Below are 22,183 nucleotides of genomic sequence, written 5' to 3' on the forward strand. Positions count from 1 at the left end.
AAGACAGTGGGTAATGTTGGTAAAAAAAAAAGGTAAAATAAGTGTCTGGATACTCTGGAAACTTGTGACCCTGATATCTCCAATAATCAGACAACAGCAGTCATAGTGAACCTTCTTCTTATGAACACAACTACATAGTAACAGAACTTTTTTATTTTATTAATTTTAATTAAAAGCAAACACCAATCCATACAATCAACTCAAACTTAACAAAACCAAAATATACCCCCTCCCCCCCAAGTAGTAGAACTTAAAACCAAAATGAATAAAGTTGACAACATCACCTGGAATACTGCAATTACCATCATAAATCAGATATTTTATATTTTATTTTCATAATAGCCATGAACCTCACTCTAATTAAATCAAATTTATGTATAATGCAAAGTAACCAACTGCACCAAAGTGCAATACAAATTAAAACAGAAATAAAACTGTAGCATAAACATGAAATAAGAGAAAATTAACTAAATTAATACAAAATAGGTCTCCAAACCCCAAACCATAGAAGCATACCAACTCCCAAGCCAAACTATAGCAAAAACATTATTCTGCGTCTCCAAAAGCTTGAAAAAACAGGATTTAAATTTTGGGACTGTGAAAGAAATTCTGACAAATAAAGGTAATTTATTCTAGAGTTTTGGATTAGGCACTGAAAAAGCTTGATTTCCTTTCCTTATGAGGCAGGAACATGGCACTGAATTGGGAAGATGACCTAAGTACCCTGGAGGGAGAATATTGGCTGAGGAGATCTTAGATATGTGGGAGACCCAGATTATTCCACGCTTTAAAAGCAAAGAGAATTGCACTTTAAACATAATACTAATCAGGCAGCCAATGAATAGAGGCCAAGATAACAGTAATATGTTCCCTCTTGCGTGAACCTGTTAAAAACCTGCATTTTGAAGATACTGAAGATGAGATGAGAGGCTTGACGGATTCTAAGGTGTACAGAATTACAATAATCCAGCCTATTGGAGAAAAAGGCACAGATCACAGTCTCCAGGTCTTTGGCAGATGAGAAAGGTTTGATTTTAGCTATGTTTCTGAGGAGATACAACATACCCTTAACCACAGCATTTATTTATCTCTCAAAGCAGACAGTAGAATCAAAAATCATCCCCAGTTTTTACATACATTTTAATATGGGGGGCACAAAGGGCCAAAATTATTGGCAGGATGGGCAAGGAGCAACACCTCTGTGTTATTCTCATTTAGATTATTGGCTAGCCAGCATTAAGTCAGTCAAGCAGATTGGTTATTAAACCCTGGTTGGTTGGCTTCAGATATAAACTTGTGTGTCATCAGCATAGCAATGAAATACAGTATTACAATGTTAATTAATTAATCCTAGAGGAAGAATATATATATGGGAAAGTGTGTCATGGCCAGAATGGCCCTTTGGGTATCTCCACAAGAAATAGTAATAGAGGAGAAAGAAAAGGTGTCAATGAAGACAACAAAAGATTTGTTATCAAAATAAGATTTGGCTAGAGCTGTGCCCTTAATGCCTATCAAACACACCAAATGTTTTAGCAGAATGGTGTGGTCAATCATATCAAAAGCAGCACTTATTTCAAGAAAAGCTAAACAGACACAGTCCCCAGCAAAAGATCCTTTGTCACCATCAAAACAGCAAATTCCACACTGTGATGGTCTCTGAAACTAGACTGAAATTTGTCAAAAATCTGGTGTTTACTTAGAAAAGACAAACCTGAGAAAATACACTGCAGCACACTGCATTTGAAAATTAATGGCTAAATGCTTTTACAAAGATACAGAAATGTGTTAATTAATATAGGATGATCTGGAAATCTCCTCCATTCCTATTTGGGAGGGTAATGGAGGCTGACCTAACAATTAAGGGGTGCAAAGGCCAAAAACAATCCCTGAAGGAAAGTCAAGATAGCCTTCTGTGGCAAACATCTGAGATGTTTATGGCATTGTAAAGCCTTTATGAGATCCTGGCAATCACCTACTAAATGAGCAGGGAATATAATAAATATATGGTTTTTACTAGATGATGTGCAGTAATACATCTGGGAAATGATTCCTACAGAAAAGCAAAATAGAGTAGAGATATAATAGTAATAACAGCACTCGAAGGGACACAGCTTGTTTCCCACAAGCCTCATTAACTGGCAGTTATGAGTGTTTTCTTCTTTAATAGGTTTAACATGGACTTTAATTATAACCCTTAAAGACTGAATTGTTATGATGTACTGTATCTATCCTCCTGAGCTTTGTGAGTAATAAAAAAATTATATTTAGAAAGTCTCTATGTCCATTTACTGGACCCACTTCATCCATTTCTGAGCTGTGGAGAGCCAGTCCTCGAATCTTAAAAATATCGACAATTGGCACTTACAGTTGTTGGGCACCCAGAAAATCCAGAAGACCGAGAGTTTACAGGGCGCACTTGTGCACACACCCACACTCACACACTTTGTCAGTTCACAGTTGTCATCTAGTCGAATGCACAAGTCCTGACGATGTTGAGGGCAGACTAGTGCACCTGAAGAAAAAGCATGCCAGTTTCTATCAAAACTAACAAACGAAGAAAGATCCTCAGCTCTGAAATCGGGCAATGCCTCTTTATCACTACCACTGCTTTGTACACATATAAATAGGACTGTAACAAAACCAGTATAAGTATGGCAGATGATAAAGTTATAATTAAACATATAAGAAACAAACCACAACAATCATTGGTAGGTAAAGACAATCTAAAGCACAGTAAAAATATATGAGGAGTAAAAATAATTACAAAGATATATGACATTTATATGAAAATACAATATTCCTCCCATGGATTCAAACGACTCCCTTGAGGGAGAGATGACCACAAATATGCAGTATTTGGAAATTCATTCTGGATTTTCAAATGATGCTCTGTAGCCCATTTGAGCTCACTTAGGTGAACAGTTTCTTGCTTTACATATGATAGGTTTGCTCATTCCCTTTCTGTGCCTCCTGATTAACATCACTTGAGTCATTGTACAGACATTCCTTGACTGTGATAATGTATTGTAAGCTTCTGCACTTTTCCTTACAGCTTTCTTTTTACTTTTATTTTTGAAATTTTATTAATTTTGTTGCAATCATTCCATACAAATCAATCAATTTTTACAAAAAATAGAATTGAGAACAAGTCCGACCCGAGAGAGAGAGCAAGGCCAACAGAGTAAAATTTAAGGCCTGTAAACATACCTATATTGATAAGTTTGATAAGCCAATAGAGATGAATGGAGAAGAAAAAGAAATACAGAAATAATTGCTTCCTCTGTGCTTTAAGAGCTTATTTCAAAATATTAGTGACTAGATCGTGCCATGTTTTGAAAAGATCCTCTGAGTATTTGATTTTTTCCAATTTCAAATAGTATAAAACATTGGTTTCTCACTGACTTAAAAGAAGAGAGTTTGGATTCTTCCAGTTTAGCAGAATAAGTCTACGTGCCAAAAGTGTAGTGAATGCAATGTCCTTCTCCATTTTAATCCCATCTGGAAGAACCCATTTTCCTTACAGCTTTCTCTCTGCCATATTTAATCCTCACCACCTTCATGGCTCATTAATTTATATTTAAGTATACAAGAAGCTTCAAATGCATTTTTAAAATCTGCATAATTTGTAGCTCTTGTACATGATGGCGTAAATGATATTTTTGTCATTTCCTTTCTTCAAGTGCAAGTCATTTCCTCTTCTCCTATTACAATTCACTTATTAATATTAGATTAGTTCTATCTAGCTGTGATTGGGACTATGAGTACCATACTACTTTTCCATTCACTTAATGAAAAGTGTACTACAATAATTATGTGTTTTAATGCAAAGTTATAGAATCTTTCTATAAATGTTGTGACATACTCAGTTTAGCCAATATGCTATAGTGATAACTGTCCGGATTAAGAAACTTCAGAAATACTTTACCTTTGGTCTTCTTCATTTTTCTTTAAAGTCAGATTTCCATGATAGCCCATCCTATGACTTTCTTTCATTTATAACCATTTAAACATATCATTCACTTTAATATTTTTATTTTCTATTACTATTTTCTGTTTTGAGTTTATTATTGTGGGGTATTTCTGACTTAGCACATATATACATATATATTGTATCTATTCTTTTGAGAATGTTACTGCATTATTCTTGTGTACATAATAAAAATACATTTGTGTTAAATATATTTTTAGTTGATTTTGCATTCTTTTCATATACTTATTCAATATGATGTTTTAATTGGTAATTTAGAATATTAAAACTTTTGAAAAGATGTAATGAAAACAGGTCATTTCACCCAACAAGCTTGTCCATGTGCTTAATCAAAATTGTCCAAAATAACATTAAGTTTAGATTTGAATGTCCCTAAAAACCTGCAAGAGTCAAGGCTGGGGGGCTGTCAAGAGGCAGGGCTTGTTAAAGGCCATTGCGGCACTTCTTGTGTGATTTTGGGCTATACAAAAATAATTTGTATTGTATAATGCTGAATCAGTTGTTACAGAGGGACTTGGACAGCATACACGCTTTTGCATTAGTGTGGCAGATGAAATGTAATACTAATACTGTAGATGTAAAGTATTACACTTAGGAAGTAAAAATGTTAGACCTGTATACAATGTTAGCTTATCAGAACGATGTAGGGGTCATAGTGGACTCATCACTATATACAGCCTAGAGAATGTCTAGAGGAGACTGACAGGTCTGATTCCAGGACTAAGAGGCCCTAGCTAAGAAGAGAGATTGAAGTTGTGTTTTTTTTTTTAGTTTAAATAGACAGAAATTAAATGGTGATGTGATTGAAGTGTTAAAAACTATAAAATGTATTAGTGCAGTAGATCTCAGTTTCTACTTTACACAAGAACACATGGACATGGTTGGAAACTTGCTAAGAGCAAAGTTTTTCTTTATGTAAAAAATCATAGACACATGCTCTCTAAGAAGTCAAGGAAAAACTCCCAAAAAACCCTTGTAGGGAAAAATGGAAGAAACCTTGGGAAAAGCAGTTCAAAATGAGACCCCTTTTCAGGTAGGTTGGCGTGCAGTGGGTGTCTAAAAGAAGGGGGTCAATACAATACAATACACAGAACAGAACAAATCCTCTTTAATCCTCATTATCTGCCCTTCCAGCTAGTTTGGCATCATTTGCAAACTTAACCAGCTTATCCATTATACTCTTGCCCAGGTTTATGTGTATTAAAAAGAGTGGAGGACCCTGCACTAATCACTGAGATACATCACCTTCAACATCAAATAATTCTGAAAAAGTTACTCACACCTAATCCTTTGCTTTCTGTGCTTGACCCAATTTTGTACCCACCTATAGACTGCACCTTGAATTTCCACTTCTTTAAGTTTGCATTTGACTTTACATCAGTCATTTCAATACTCACTTTTTATAAAATTTCTTCAACACAGCTCTTTTGTTCTTGTTTTTGATTTTTTTTAAGTTTTTTGATTGTTCCTTCACCCACCATTAACATTTTGGATTATTTATTTGTATATATTATCTACTGTACTTACAATGTCCCTGCAATGCTCCTACTAAAGTGTTCCATAAGTGTATTTTTCAAATTACATTTATTTTAGCATAGTATTATTAGTCATCTAATGTACATGTTCTCATTTCTTTTGTCCTTCAAGGCTAGCTATAGAGAGACTCAGGATAAGTCGTTGCTTTCTGTCCTCAACTACAAAGCGTGTTGGTCCCACTCCATGCACAATTCACAAATCTCTGATTATTAACACAATGCATAACTGAAGATACACATGGAAGTCGGTTCCAGAACACAGTTGTGCATGTAAAACAAACAAAATTATGGAAATCCTTACAGATACCCTACTAATTCCACCAAACAAAACAATGCAAAATTGTTACTCCAAGTGTGCTGCTTTAACCACACAGTGTTATTCATTTCTGCTTCTATATATTTAAAACTGGCTAAACTAGCATCTGAGACTTACAAGCACGTTAAAAGAAGCAAAGCCATCTTGGAGATAAATGAGCTACTAAAATGATGTCTTACCCAAAAGCTGATTGGCAGATGAGGTGGTGAGGTTGAACTGCTGCTCGAGGTATTTTCCTAAAAAAGCAGCAAAACCAGCAACTACAGCGATTTCCATGCAGGCAGCCAGGACGATGCAGGTGAACACCGGGTTTGACAACAAGTGCTTTGTAACTTTTGGAATCACTGAAATGAAAGAGTCATTAGATACAAATGGGATTACAGCTGATGACCATTTAGAGAGTGCAAGACCTCTCATTTACAAAAGCCCACAGCTATGTGAGTGGTTTCGTTTTTCCTCTGCCAACTTTAAAACTTAATTGCTTCAATGTTTTTAAAGCCACTGTCCTCAAAGATACCAATGAATTACAGTCAGTAGTAGGTAATTAAAATCATCCAGCCTGTTATCTATTACCTGTAAATGTAACTGTGTTAACCCAGTGAGCACAACCCAGTTTGATTTTTTTGGCCCCTTAGAAAACTAGATTGGTGTTCTCGTGGGAGCCAGTAATGATTTATTAACTGCTATGAGATTTGTTTTTTTTATAATTATTTATTCACAGAAATGAAAGTAACAAGCTGTCCATGGACATGAGTGGAGATGTGCCAGTGACAGACACTGGCTATCATGTCTTGCCAAAAGAGCATCCAATAGGGTGGCTAAACTTTATTTTTCCAATCCAAAAACTTGAGCATGTCCTGAAAAATAAACCCTTTTCCATTCGGAATAGGCCTCATCTAATATTAATTTGGCAGTGCCCTGAGCTGAGGTGGCTTTAATATTCATTCTTCCATTCACTTTCTAAACTCTCTTATTTACGTCTATTGAAAAATGGTGCCTGACTACTGAAGAAAAATTATTTTATAAAAAATATGGTAACTTTAAGTACTTTCACATAAATAGGGGTCTGTCTCCCCATTCAGGGATAATTAATGGCTTGGTCTCTGTGGCAAAGAGATTGTCACCGGCTTTGACAAAGAATGTGCGGACAATGGATGACAGGATGTTTGAACAGAAATGATTATGTATGAAGTTGAAAGCTTTGCTGGTATGGTAGAGTGAAACAGTAGTGTGGTGATCAACACTTGTTACTCATGAAGCCTGAGATTAATTCTCAATCCAGCCTCTGTCAATGCACAGTTTGAAACTTCTTCCTGTTGTCACATGGATTTTGTCACTTTCTCTGGTTTTTGCATATTATGGTTTGAATATTGTTAGGTGTGTGTATGAAAGCATGAGTATATCCTAAATTGGATTAGCCACCTTGTCTTGCTTCCAGTGTTGTAGGAACATGGTCTTGTTTACTGTGATTGACTAGTGGAAAAAGCTACATTAAAAAAACTGACAAGTACATGTTGTATGATCATCCTGGATAGAATAATTAGTACTGAAGTAAAACACTTTGACATTGGCTGTCTTAACACTTTAACTTAACTTAATAGGCAATATACCTTAGTGACTTTTGTCTGGTATTGTATTCTTGTAACAATTTCCTGCTCTTTTTAGAAATCTGAATGAACTGTCTCAGTTTTTTGAAAAGAAAAACTGATTTGTACCTGGATTTAAATTATGCTAACTCATTGCCAGAACAATAAAACATTTATTTCACTTATGTTCAATAAATTATTTTTAACATTTCTGCAGTGTTTGTCATTGTTCATTGGGAAAAAAATCACAATTAAAAATACTATATTAAAATCACAATGTTAAAAAGCAAGCTGCAATCTGCCTCAAGTACAAGTTTTCACTCATCTTTAAAACTCTTGAAGGTAATTTATGGTCTAATGACACCTGTGTATCCTTTCTTTACTGTTATTTTGTGATGTGGTACATCCTTTCTTTCTTTTTTATCTAATTACATTTGTGCATCATTTGAAATTGGAGAAAATGCTGACAGGAACAAAAAGTAAACTAGTTCTGGGAGAGAGCTGAACTGAAGAACTGCGTTAGGGCCAAGCATGATTGGTCACTGAATTAGGAGACTCACTCTACACCATGACAGGCCACTGGTCCACGAGGTGTGACAGGAAAAGTAAAGTAAATACAGGACACCTAGTGTGCAGAGACAGCTACTAACATCTTGGAGATTGGTTGGTAAGTGGTTTTAACCAAGTGTGTCTAGGTTATTCTTGGGGTTCAATGTGTGTTAGCTTTTAGGTCTAGGTTATATCTCGGAACATTTATGTGAAGAGCAAGTTAGCTTTAGGTCTAGGTTGTAATCTGGGGAAACCCGTGTGTTGTTCACCCCGAAGCTACTGAGTCCCCATTTGGAATACTGAGGAGTGATAGCTATGCAGGCATCACTAACCAAGCATAATTAGGGCTTAGTTCGATTAAGTCTGTGTGTGTGTGTGCCTTTTTGTGTGTGAAGTTTAGGGTGCGAGAGTACTGTAGACAAATTTAATAATGAACATGGTGATTTCCACTCGTCCCTTAATAATACAGTCATATTTATTGAAATGAGCAGAGGTGGCACATTGGTTCTGGCCTGACCTTCTTCTGTGTGTTTGTTGTAGCTTCCTCCAGCATGTTAAACCTCTTTAGCGATGGAAAAATTATTTTGTCTGAGAAAGCATGCTCTGTGAAGGACTGGCTCCATCCACAATCAGGGTTGCTTCTCCTGTGGAAAAAGTGGGTTTGGACAATGGATGAATGGGTAGGTATTTATCAGATCTGGAATATGAAAAATTAATAATAATAATAACCAAAACTAAATAAAGTTGTCAATTAACTTAGATCTGTAGCGCCGTAGTTATTTTGACCATTTAAGGCTCATCATTCACATTATCACTTTCACTTTGACTGATTAACTTTTCTGGATGAGTGCATTAAAGCTACACTTCGAGCTACATTGTATGAAAATGTGCTATAGAAATAAATGTTGTTGTTGTTGTTAAAACTCTAGATGGTTAAATGAACCAGCAAGATGTTTTTTTGATAAAATCATATTAAATTAAATCCAAGAAATCCTACGTTTTTTTCTTACATTTTTCTTATTAACTTCCTAGAAGTCTACTGATACAAGAGTTCCATTACAATATTATATCAATGATTATTCTTCAATTTGAGAATTAAACTCAACATTATACAATACACTCCAGAGTATTTGTGTCCAGGCCATCATAAACACATAGTAAAAGCAAAAGTTTGAACACATTATCTAGGACAGCGGTAATTTGTAGTCTTTCCACATAGTGAGTGATGCCAGATTGCTCTCAAACATTGTCAGTCCCCCTTTATATTACACTTAATACTATTCACATTAAGGTAATTGAGCAATCAGAATCCGGCAGGAATTAATTCATTCTAGGCACTTTAGCAGTGGCATTAAAGTGATTAATATTCATCCAAACACTTTTAACACACTTGAGGGAAAAAGCAGCAATAACGAATATCACAGTGTGTTGTAAAGCTTTCTTATTGGTTTCTACTGGGAAGATAGAAACTGAAACTTCAAAACATCCCAGCAAGCCTCATATACATGCATCCATCCTTGTATGAGCCTGGTCCACACGTCCCTGAACTGTGGAATAAGCAGAAGGTAGGAACTAACCCTGAATTGAAATGGGGTGGTGGTCCCCATTGTTAAAAATGAAGACAAGAGTATATGTTCCAATTACCTAGGGACCACAACACTCAGCCTCCCTGGAAAAGCCTATGCTAGGAAACAGGAACAGAGACTGTTCAATATTTGAACCTCAGACTCAAGTGGATTCTATCCTAGTCAAGAAACAGAAGACCAACTTTTCCTCCTTACACAGAAAATCCAGATACATTAGTGTTGTATGTGAGAGTGACCATGTAACCCATGGTATCTAGTAGTAGGTGTTACAAGAGTAGGGTTTTCCTGGGCTATTGCTGTTTACCATTCAGTTCATGTATTTGAGGAACAAGCATCTTGTTTACATATTTGGAATGAAGCTAAAAGAATTCAGTGTGGGCCCTGGATTCTTATATTCTTATCTGTTTGTGTTTTTTATAGGTAGAATATCAAGGGGCAGCCAAAGACTGCAGTGTGTTTACAACTGTGCTGATGCATACCATGTTGTTCTCTTGGTCTTACCAGACTGCGGTGTTCTGTGAAATAAGACTTAGATCCTACAAATCTGAGGTTATGGAATTTATTCAGGTGAAGGGTGAGGAGTTCAAGTATTTTAGGATTTTATTCATGAGTGCTATTGGTGGTGTACAAAGTATGGACTACTTGGAGAAGGTCCAGGACACACTGGAGAGATTATATTTCTCAGTTGCTCTGGGATTGTCTGTCAATTCACCAGGAGACATTGAGAGAAGTTGGACAGCCCATCCCAGTATGTGGCTACTATGAATAAAAATAAAGATGATGATGATAACGAATATGGTTACAATGAAGATGATTCAGAAATACAAAGGACTAAGAGGGATGTGATAATCTGGAAAGAGACAATGACTGGAGAATAGTTGGTGGTTTTTGTGTTGGACTCTGATCAAGGACAGTTATGTTACAGTTTTCAGACAGGGGTTGTTATTTGAAGGTTGCATTAAAGAGTCAGCTAAATGTATAAATACTTTAGTGCTCAATCAAGTAAAAATATCAAAGAAAAGAGAGTTCAAAATGACTGTCGATAATTGACGACAGAGATAGTACTACCCAAACTTACAAAGGGAGATGGGAGTGGAATTGTACAACCATGCTCATTTGACATTGTCTTGTGCATTTAACTTTGCAGTGTTAGATAATAGGGATCTAGAAACATTGCAGATTTGATCAGTTTCAAAAATTTCTTCATGTAAAAGAAAATTTAAAAGATAAAGACTTATAAAAGGGGAAAAAGAATAGGTTCATTTACCAGGCATCAAAACTTACTAAAACTGCTAAAATTAGAATCACTAAGTGTGTTGTCTGTATTTAAAAGGGCTACAAAATTATTTATGACAAGAAAAACCTTTGTCAAAATTCAACCATTTCAGCCTTCATAGTTCTGACACAAAGATGCCTCAGCTTATCATGGCAACATCAGGAACCAACCCTGGACGGGGAACCCGTCTAGTACAAGGCACATTTACACACAAATACAAACAAACACGCACCACATCTAACTAATATGGGGCAACTTAAAGTGGCAACTTAACCTGAATGTCCAAAGAGGAACCCACCCAAACATAAGAAGAACATGCAAACTCTACATTGATGGTGACTGGGCCAGGATTTGAATTCAGGCGCTATAAGGCAGTAGTGCTAACCACTGTGTCACTGTCCTACAAACTTAGTAATAATACTTATTACTAATAGCATAATTTTTTAAATCTAAATAAAATTCTGGTGAAAAGATGAATTATTAATAATAATTAAATGTGGATTGCTCACATTCCTTCTATTTTTTTTAACTTAAAACAGTTTGAACTAGAAACATTTTATGGATGAATGGATGGACTATTCAAGCTGCATTCTGAATCTTCACTCATTTATTTTTGTTTGATGTCTGAAGCCAAAACAGATTATTTTGATCATAAATGAAATTGCAGATGGAGCTGAAAACATAACTGTTTTTAGACTTTGATGATTTGCCTACCTCTGAGCTGCTGGCAGCAGGAGGTGCTGTTTTCTGAGCCATGGGATTTGCGTAGCACCCCATTACTTGGTTTGGGTGTTTCATATTCATTGGGAAGCCGCTCAGGGGGCAGCATGGTCTGTTCACTTTCAGTGCTCCCCTCCAACTCCTGGCCAGAGAGGGACTGTGGGAAGCCAAACATGAACAGTGCAGAGAAGAAGAGTAAGGCACCACATAACAGGAAGCCCCCCCACCAAGCTCCAATCCAACGAGGGTCATCGGGAGTAATGTCAAGCTTGCCTGTAAAAGGAGACAACAAAAGGCAAACATTTTGAAAAGTAAAATAGCTCAACTTTGCAGGTAAAAAGCAATGAGTACGAAAAATAAACAACAGGGGGGCTGACGTCAGGCAGTTTACTTTATTCCTGCAAATTAATGTGTGTTATTCAAAATGCACAAAATGCACAGGGGTGACATAATCCAAACATTTACCGTATTGGATGACTCTGACATATCATCCTGCTGGTGATGTGGTATATCTACTGAAATTGGAGGCCTGGCTGTTACCCCTAACTTACATGAGAAACCCCTAGCACTGTAAACAACCGCCTACAGCAAGGTATTCACTAAGTTCTGAGTGAGGGCCAGATTATTAAAATAATATTAGTCGAGGGGTTCAATTGTATTTTGTTGAGAAGTATTTTTAGCTACCTTTGTACCTACAAATTGTTTTAAAACCATCAGGATCATATAAGTACAATCTTCCCGAGTTTATAACTTTCCCACATTTGTCAAGTGTCTTTTTCACACAGACAATTAACCCCATCATTTATGCAACCTACATATTTCTGAGAGCATACTACTGTATAAAGACACCCAAACACCTAATTCTATATTACATGCATTGGACTCTTTCAAGGCACATGAACCCTATTCATTTTAAGATGGCAGTATACACTGTGTGCACAATTATTAGGCAAGTTGTATTTTTGAGGATTAATTTTAATATGGAACAAACACAGTGCTATCAGTCAATCCAAAATGTTAATAAACCTGAAACCTGAATGTTTCACAACGGAAATGTGAGTGTGAACATCATCAGGGGAATACATATGTATGCACAATTATTAGGCAACTATTAGTGTGCAGATTTATTATGCAACTAAAGGAAACATGAAAATTTTCCCATCTCACTTGTTTATTTTCATCTGTTATAGTGAGAATAATAAACAAACACCTCAAAATTTACAAATAAACATCTCTGACATTTCAAAAAATAAATCAATCAATCAATGACCAATATAGCCACCCTTCTTTCCAATAACAGTCATAAGCCTTTCCATTCATGGAGTCTGTCAGTTTCTTGATCTGTTGACGATCAGCTTTTTGTGGAGCAGTGACTACAGCCTCCCAGACACTCTTCAGAGAGGTGTATTGTTTTTCTCCCCCGTAAATCTAGCGTTTAAGAAGTGCCCACAAGTTCTCGATAGGGTTTAGGTCAGATGAGGAAGGGGGGCCATGTCATTATTCCTTCATCTTTAAAGGCCTTTACTGGCTGGCCACGCAGTGGAGAACTTTGATGCAAGTGATGGAGCATTGGCCTGCATAAAAATCATGGTCTTTTCCTGTATCACTGTTTGAAGAAAGTGTCTTGAAAAACTGGCAGTAGGTTTGGGAGTTGATTTTGAGTTCATCTTCAATGCAAAAGGTCCAACTAGCTCATCTTTAAAAATACCAGCTCATACCAGTACCCCACCTCCACGTTGGAGTGGAGCTCTGTGCCCATTACTGATCCACAGGTCCATCCATCTGGTCCATCAAGAGTCACGCTCATCTCATCGGTCCATAAAACCTTTGAAAAAAATCTCTTCAGATATTTCTTGGCCCAGTTTTGACGTTTCAACTTATGTTTCTTGTTCAGTGGTGGTTGGGTTTCAGCCCTCCTTACCTTGGCCATGTCTTTGAGCACTGAACACCTTGTACTTCTGGGCACTCCAGGTAGGTTGCAGCTCTGGAATATGAAAGTACTGGAGGATAATGGGTTCCTGGTAGCTTCACGTTTGATTCTTCTCAAATCTTTGGCAGCTAATTTGCATCTTTTGTTCTCAACACGTTTCTTGCGACCCTGTTGACTATTTGCAACAAAATGTTTGATGGTTCTGTGATCACACACCAATATCTTAGCAATTCCAAAAGTGCTGCATCCCTCTGAAAGACTTTTTACAATTTTTGACTTTTCAGAGTCAGTTAAATCTCTTTTTTGGCCCATTTTGCCCGAGGAAAACTAGCTGCCTAATAATTCTGCACACCTTGATATAGGGTGTTGATCTCCTTAGGCCACACCCTCCCTCATTACACAAATACACATCACCTGACGTGCTTAAATCCAATAAGCATTCAAGTTAATACAGCTTGGAGTTGGAATATACGCATTAAAAATGATGATATGGTCAAAATACTCACTTGCCTAATAATTGTGCACACAGTGTATGTATGTCTCCAAGTATATTACACTCTTTAATCTAACAGACCACATTTTTCTTACATGGGATTCATTTGTCGCCTTATAAGAAACACAACATTTTGGCAGTGAAGGCAGCCTCATAGGTTGTCAGCACAATGCACAAGCATTAACACAGATGCTGACCAGTGATGGATATGCAATTACTTGTCTTCATATGCAAGAATACTGACTCACACATACTGTATATTGTAAGCCAAATGTTAAGATATATAGTTTAAACCCACAGAGAGCCCTAGCGTAAAGCATCGGATCTAAACTTTCTCTAGCAGGGCTATGTTTTTTTTTGTAATATGGAAACCAAAAGTGAACACTGTACTCCAGATGAAGTCTCACTAGTGCGTTATATAACTTAAGTATAACCTCCCTTCACTTGTTCTCCACACAATGAGATTCATAAGTTAACATTACAGTATATTAGCCTTCTTTATCACTTCAATACTTTGTCTTCATATAGACAGTGATTAGCCACTGTGACTCCTAGATCTTTCTCATAAGGTGTATATTCAAGTTTCAGACCTCCCATTGTGTATTCAGATTGAACATTTCAACTTTTTATGTGTAATGCTTTACATTTACATACACTAAATTTTATCTGCCACAATTCTGCACAATCCATTATGCTGTTCAAGCCCCTTTGTAACAATTTAGATGATTCTACATTATCTGCCCTTCCACTTCATCTGCACACTTAAACAGGTTGTTGATTACATTTTGGCCGAAATCGTTTATGTATATTAAAAAGAGCAGCAATCCCAGCACTAATCCTTGAATGACACCACCTTTAACATCACCTAAATTTGGAAAGTGCCATAACCCTGTGTTCCTGTGTTTGAGGTAATTTTCTACCCACCTACAAAGACAGGCCTGAATTTCCATTTCTTTTAGTTTGATTACTAAAGTTTTTTTTTATTAATTTATTCATTTTTTTAATTTTATTGCACTTAGTCTCCAGGGGCAAATTTGGGCTTTAACAGAAAAAAAAGTTTAAACAAATAAATAACTAAATAGAAATATAAATACATTTACATACACTTACAATATGGTGTGAAATTTCACGTGATCCCTTATCTAAAGCCATCTGAAAATCAAGATAAATAATAACATATGCACCTTTTATCAAATGATTTTCTTGCTTCCTTATAGAAATAAAGCAAATTAGTGAAAAATGACCTTCCCCATCTGAACCCATGTTGACCATTTGCTAGTACACCTATTCTTGACATGTGATGCTCAGTCATTTATGTAATACTGTACTTTCATCCATTAACCCGTGATGCACGTTAAGCTGACAGTCTATAACTACTAGGATCAGCCCAGTCCCCCTTCTTATACAACAGAATAACATTTGTTAGACTCCACTCTTTAAGAATATCCCCAGTGTGCACAGATTTCTATTTAAAAAACATGTACCAAGGGTTTATATATGTACTCACTTATTTCCTTTAGCACCTGAGAATAAATGTTATCTGGTCCTGATTTGAGCTAATTTAATTTAAACAGCACTTCACTCTCTACAAGTACCTCCTTAGTCACCCTTGTTACTTTTGGGAGGTTATCACCTTCTTCAGTGCCAGTTCAAAGCATTTCTTATTTCACTGTTTGTATATTCTAGCTTACCTTTACCATTTCTAATACTCTTCACTTCCTTCTTAACTCCTTAACCATTCTTTCCCTATTAAAACACAGGCAGTCCCCGGATTACGTACGAGATAGGGACTGTAGGTTTGTACTTAAGTTGAATTTGTATGCAAGTCGGAACAGGTACATTATTTTAATAAATACTATTGTTGACAGACTGTAGCCAATTGCTCTGCCAATGAATAACCTTTTTATTATTTCTACTTTATTTTCAACTGTGATGGTTTTTCTCTTCTTTACTGTATCACCAGCATTTGCATCAGATTTGTGTTTCAAAGACAAAAGGTTAAGATGAGCTCTTCTGCACAGCACTGTACACGCTGTCACAGCAGGAAGGCACCCGTCGTCAATACGTCTGATGTACTGACAAGAGAAAACTTCCTGCTATGTGCGTAACAGTACAAGCAGGCTTGCTATTAAGAATGAATGCGTGTGGCGAGGGGCGGTTCACTACCCGCCCACCACACAGTCACCTCCTCTACAGTATGCTGCCTGCAGCATCTGGCCACCGAGAACGAACATGGTTCAGCCAAAGGCGGGTAGTAAATCGCCCACCACCGCCCCCATTCAACAGGCTGCCCCATTCACCCTCAATGGCCTCTGTTCAGCCACAACCGGGTCGCTGCTTGCAGCATTACCAGCTGCCCACCGATAACAAACGGGGCAGCCGTGTGTGGTGGGTGGGCAGTGAAATGCCCCCCTCCGCTCTATCCAGCCTGCATCTAGTCAGGAGCAGTAGCTGCGGCGGCATAGTGGGTGGGCAGCGAATCACCCCATCAAGCCGCCGTCCTGTATATGAGCGATAGCTGTGGCCCTGGTGACTATGGACCATGGGTCACCACTTGCCGCCGAGAGCCGCCCAAGGGACACTACACTGCGTGAGCAGTGAAGTCACCACCCTCCAGCCTCCATCCAGCCACCGCTTACAGCGTCCCCAGGCTGAAGATGACGGAGCGGCAGTTACTGAGGCGCATGCGTCGCAGTTGCGGCCCCGTTCATAAGTTGTAGGTCAGATGACCGTAACCTGGGGACTACCTGTATTAAAAGAACCTCTTTGGGTTAATTTTTGCATTTTTCACAAAATTCTCTCCAACTGCCTATTAAGCTTCCTTAAAAATTTTACAGTATATGCCTTATGGTTAGTGATGGAGTTTTGACTTTTGAGTCTTGAATGCCTTATACAGTAGTTCTGTAACTTTCTCTTTAGCACTGTTTTAATCCGGCACAGAATTATCTTTAATTTCTTACTGCCTTTGGAATAAACTTGTCCTGTACAGTATGTAAAACACTTAAAAGCCTATATCAATTTATTTTATTTAGGCTCTACCAAATGTGCTCAAAATTTGCTTTACTACAGTAAATTAGTTTAAGACTAAGCACACTGACAAAATACTGAAATATTTTAAATTATGGTCACTAGATCCTAATGGTTCAATCATATCTATACCAGCAGTGCTGTAAAACATTATGTAGGCACCCAAGTGGTATGGGCAACATGGTCATCTCATAAATATCTTAAATTGTGGCAGTAAGGCAAGATAGAGAATTGCCTTGCTTGATGTATCCAGTTAATATTCATCTTATTCATATGCAGAGAGTATCACTGAGGTAGTTATAGTAGTTGCTGACAATGCACAGATTGGAGGACTCTGTTAGCCGCCATGGAAGCATGATACTCAATACAGCACCATCACTTCAGTCCTTGTTTCACTGAATACCAGGAATACTTACTGGTGTCGATGAAGACAGCATCCACGTAGAATTTGGTACAGAGTGAGCCCAGGATGAAACCACAGGCAGGTCCGAACACCAAGGTGGAAAATAAGATACCTGCAAGATAGAAATGCAAACATAAAAATCTTCAAGTTTTGCACTTTGGATCATGGGACATGTTAAATAACAATGTTACTCATAAAACACATGAAATGAGGATAAAATATGAAAAATCACCACCAGCTCCAAGGTAAAAGTACAGAAGTACTACCATCATCCATAAGCTTATTATTAAAATATATTTCAATTTATCAAGCAGAGCTTATTATTTTTTCAGAAAAGTCTAGGCTGACACAAAAAATATTCAAGTTTCTAGTTAAGAAATAAAAAAAGCAATTTGGCATGGATTCAGGATTAAAATTTAAGAGCAAAGATGTGTTGTGCAGCTTAGGTTAACTAGTGACTCAATATTAATAAAGTTTGGGCCTGTGCATGAATGGTCTCTGACTACCCCGACTCTGTTATGGACTAAGCAGGCTCAGAAAATGGATGGATGTATGCACAAACATTTATTTCATGTTCCCTCAAGGAAAGATGGTAATTTTGCAGTGGCAAATTAATTAAAATTTACATGCATTATAATCAGTTAATATTTAAAGACTTAAAATGTAAATGCCATGGAGGAGAGACAGGTATTCCAGTTGGACAATGGCATGACCTACCAAAATGAAAGGTACCAGGGGATGGACGAGCAGAAGCCGGAGGCCAGGAGCAGTTCCATACTCCATAAATTAGGAGGCAGTGATGTACTGAAGGCATCCCAACTTAGACGCTCACAGGGGTTCATGAGAACTGAACTCTAGAAGTGTAACCCTGATGGGGTCTCTGGGAGCCACAAGCGAGCGCTGTCCCCTGGTTCCCAAACAACTGCAAATACTCCCCAAAGTCATGCTGGATCACCGGAAGCTGTTCCAGGTCCAGTGTAAAGGAGCAACACTCAATTGGAGGTTGAAGGAGAGGAAAGAGTTTTATTAGTTGTATGGTTATTGGCTGTGCTTGGTAGATTAAAGTCCATTATTTAAACACATAACTGTATTGGGTATTACTGGGTCAGGAGTTTGGGACTCGGTGGCACCCCCCTACTGGTTACAAAAAGAAAAGTCTACGTGTAGAGAGGGGACACTTTAGGCACTGAAACAAAAATGAAAATATATAATGTAAATAGAATTCAAAAGTTTCTCCACTCGCAATGTCTTACAAAAATAGCAAAAAAAAAAAAAAAAGAAATAATAAGAACTAGAAAAGAATTTAGTAAAAGGAGAACGCTTGGAAAAGTTGTAAAAGAGGTGACAGGAATGTGTAAACCAATGGAAAGACTTCTACCTAAATATGTGCTAAAGCTTCATTGGATAGGCAGGTATAGAACACATTACACTACATTACGTAATGTTTATTGGTGACACTATTATCAGTGTTGCTCTCTCTTGGATCCTTCCTCCTGAGCTCAAATTTCTGTCTACTTGGAGTTTTGTACATTCTATCTATGCCTGTGTCTTTTTTTGTAAAAATGTGAATTATGTTATTTGAAAAATCTACACTGGGTGTGGGTGTGTGTATAACCTGAGTGGACCCTGTGATGGTCTTGTCACCCATTCTGGGCTGGTACCTGTGTTAGGTTTGATCATTCAAGGACAAATTACAACTCTGAAATGGATTAAGTAGGTTTGACTATGTCATTTTGTTGTTTGTGGGTGGTACAGTGAATAATCTTAGAGGCTGGTCACTGTCTGCATTAAGTTTCCACCAGGAACTCTAGTGTACTTCTCAAATAACTTTGAAGTGGATAAAATGTTGATTGGTGAAAAGATATTAATAAAAAGTCTAACTAGCACTGTATGCTGTTGAGAAGGTCTCAACTGGCTTACCATTCTGAATTGGATTAAGGGTGCATAGGAACTTAATGAAGAAACAAATTAACCTGACATTCATTCACGCATTCATCCATTTTCAAACAAGATTAGGACTGAACTGGTTTCATCCGGCATGAGGCAGAAGTAAAGCTTATACAAAAAAACAGTCCATCACAGTGCACACTCACTCACACACCCTAATTAACTAACATGAGGCAAGTTTAAATTGGTTTAAGATTAATTGAACAGGCAGAGGATGTTTTATGGGGTGTTTAGGAATGATAACTTCACAACGTAGTGGCACTTCAGCTGTGACATAAACATTGGGAGCAAAGGAAAGTGACCCTCTAAAAGACATCCAGAAAGGTACAAGTCCACAGCACCGTAGTTGAGGATACAAGGTAAGGTTGATGTCTGACTGGTAATACTTGCCGAACACAGTGGAATAGAGTTGAGTGTTGATCTCATATGCAATTAAAAGATTGACTGTGCTCTATAAATGTGACAATAACGATTTGAACATCAAAAGTTGGGACAAATGTATAATTTTTCAAAAGTAGATAAAACAATAGGCCCAATAACCACAAGAGGGCAGTAGCAGCCCATTTTTTTTCTCCTCCATCTGTCTGCCACCAGATCAGCCGATTCTAAACCTCCAATGATTTTGGAAAGCGGAGTTTCCTGATGCATAGTCATATCGGTGAGAACTTACACTGAACTGACAAAACAAACCAGTCAGGAAATGGCAATAATGGATCATTTTTTCCCCAATAAAGCAAATTTTATGCTCTACCAAATTTAATATGTTCATATTTCATTAATGTACTTCAATTATTTAGTGTATGTTGGGAGGTGTAAGAAAAAGCCTTATCTGCTTCAAAAAATAAATTATTTCTTTACCCTTCCTGCAACACATAAACCTATTAAAGCGTTTTTTCTGCTTCAAGATCCTGCTTGCTGTCCTTTCGTGTTTTTTCTGGACACTCTCCCTCTGCACCAACCCCATTGTCACTCTGAGCATCATATAAAAGACGAGAAGCAAGGCTATGAAAGCTTTGTGTTTTAGGGTATCTGGTGCCAGGAAATGGACACTGCACCTCCGTTTTAACATTTCACAGTTTGTACCAATGCACAGAGTAGCTGTCATCATTTAATGATGTCCCCTATTTCCTGCAATGCTTTACAAAGCCTCTCAGTGAAGGCTCTTTGCTCCATAATAACCCTAAAGATGGCGTTCTTATATGGTGGCTGAGACACGGCATGGAAACTATCTGTACATTTGCATGTAATCCTAGTGCCAGTATGGTTTCCAGCAGCATCCCAAAGAAGTGCATGTTAAGTTAACTGACATCCCTAAATCATTTCTGTATGAATGTGTGTATGTGCTCTTTGGTGGACTTGTGTTCTGAACAGCCGTTACTTCCTCCTTTGTGCTCCTTGCTGTCAGGATAGGCAGCAGCAACACTCTGCAACCCTTGAATGGATAAGACAGGCTCAGAAAATGGAAGGGATGATATATATAATACATTTCAGTGGACTGCCATTTTACCTAAGATGGGTTCCTGCTGTCTTACAGTACTGTTGAAACAGGCTGGGTTTCTTGAGGCCCTATCCAGGAAAACAGGTATGTAAAGTATGGGTGGACGTATGGATGAATGGATGGATGGATGGATGGATGGATGTTCAATGCATTATATGACGGCTCAGTTTGTAGAATTATGGCTGTAAAAAAGAGCTCAAGGGTCAGTGTGACCTGGTTAATGATAAGATGGAATGACAAATATATCTTCACATGCATGAGAAAATGAAAAAAGTGTTTCCTAGCTGAAAGGATGACTGACAGAATATTTCTAGCAAGTCATTTAGTATGTTTTGTTGGAGCCACATTCCTCTTGCAGAATACTTCTCATGTTTGTCTTTGACTCCAGTTGATATCTCAAAATAGAAACATCTATTTTAGTAGAGTATGGGGTGAAATGCACTAGAAGAGCTTAACTGTGATGTAGGTGGTCTGAGCCACACCACTCTCCACTTCCTTAACAGGACAGAGACATGAGATGTCCACAGACGAAAATCCACTTTGGCCCTCGTAAGGCATCCTGCAACGCATTGCAGTGGGGGACTGAGTCGCAAAGATTGCTGTTGTCTTCAGATGGCAAGCAGCCATTTATCTTGTCAGCATGCTAATATAGGAATATCAGGTAAGGCAGAGAAATTAAACTTGTTTAAAGTCTGAAAATCTAAAGATATTTCTGAAGCATGGTCTTTCAGTATAAGCACAGCCACTGGTCATGAACTGTCTATGTAGATTTATTAAACAGCTACTCTGGTGATTTCATTGGTATATTATCTATCTAGTGCCCTTTATGGTGCAAATTGTCACTAAGCAATTTATAAAGCAAACAAAAATAAGAACATAGATGTATAGGATAGTGCTGCCATTTTCTGCCTCCTGGTTTAATTCTGCTTTTCACTCTCTGATTAACTGGATTAATATGATAATAAAGTGTTTTAACTTGCAACTGAGTGACACTCTGCATCTTAAGCTAATAAGAGGCTTTAGTTAGTCACCTGAAATAAATGAACAAATACTACCTTAGTGCTTTTTAACTCTTAAGATGAAAGAATGCTCCTTTCATTACCTTTCGCTCCACCAATGAACTACTAGCTGGCCCTTTTATCCAAGGTAATGCACAAATCACTTGTGAATATTAGATTGTTCAAATGTTTCATGTAACAGTGTTGGGAACTGAACATCAGTACCATGACCGTTATGATATCTAGACAGATTGATAGAACTTTAATGTCCCCAGGGTGAAATTTGGCTTTATACAGAAGCTATTAGATAGATAGATAGATTATAGCC

At 37.5% G+C, this 22,183-nt stretch overlaps 1 protein-coding gene across 1 annotated transcript in view; it reads right to left on the reverse strand.

Annotated features, from left to right (window-relative positions):
* The window catches only part of slco3a1 (solute carrier organic anion transporter family, member 3A1), a 341,510-nt gene that overhangs the window by 22,176 nt on the left and 297,151 nt on the right, over positions 1 to 22,183 (reverse strand). The window contains exons 3-5 of the mRNA XM_039773301.1: positions 17,426 to 17,524; positions 11,554 to 11,832; positions 6,022 to 6,186 (exon numbers count right to left, since the gene is read on the reverse strand). Coding sequence (XP_039629235.1) covers positions 6,022 to 6,186; positions 11,554 to 11,832; positions 17,426 to 17,524 — 543 coding nt within the window. The remainder of the gene's footprint in view (positions 1 to 6,021; positions 6,187 to 11,553; positions 11,833 to 17,425; positions 17,525 to 22,183) is intronic.

Source organism: Polypterus senegalus, chromosome 12 (assembly GCF_016835505.1).
Source record: "Polypterus senegalus isolate Bchr_013 chromosome 12, ASM1683550v1, whole genome shotgun sequence".
Taxonomy (NCBI): Eukaryota; Metazoa; Chordata; class Cladistia; order Polypteriformes; family Polypteridae; genus Polypterus; species Polypterus senegalus.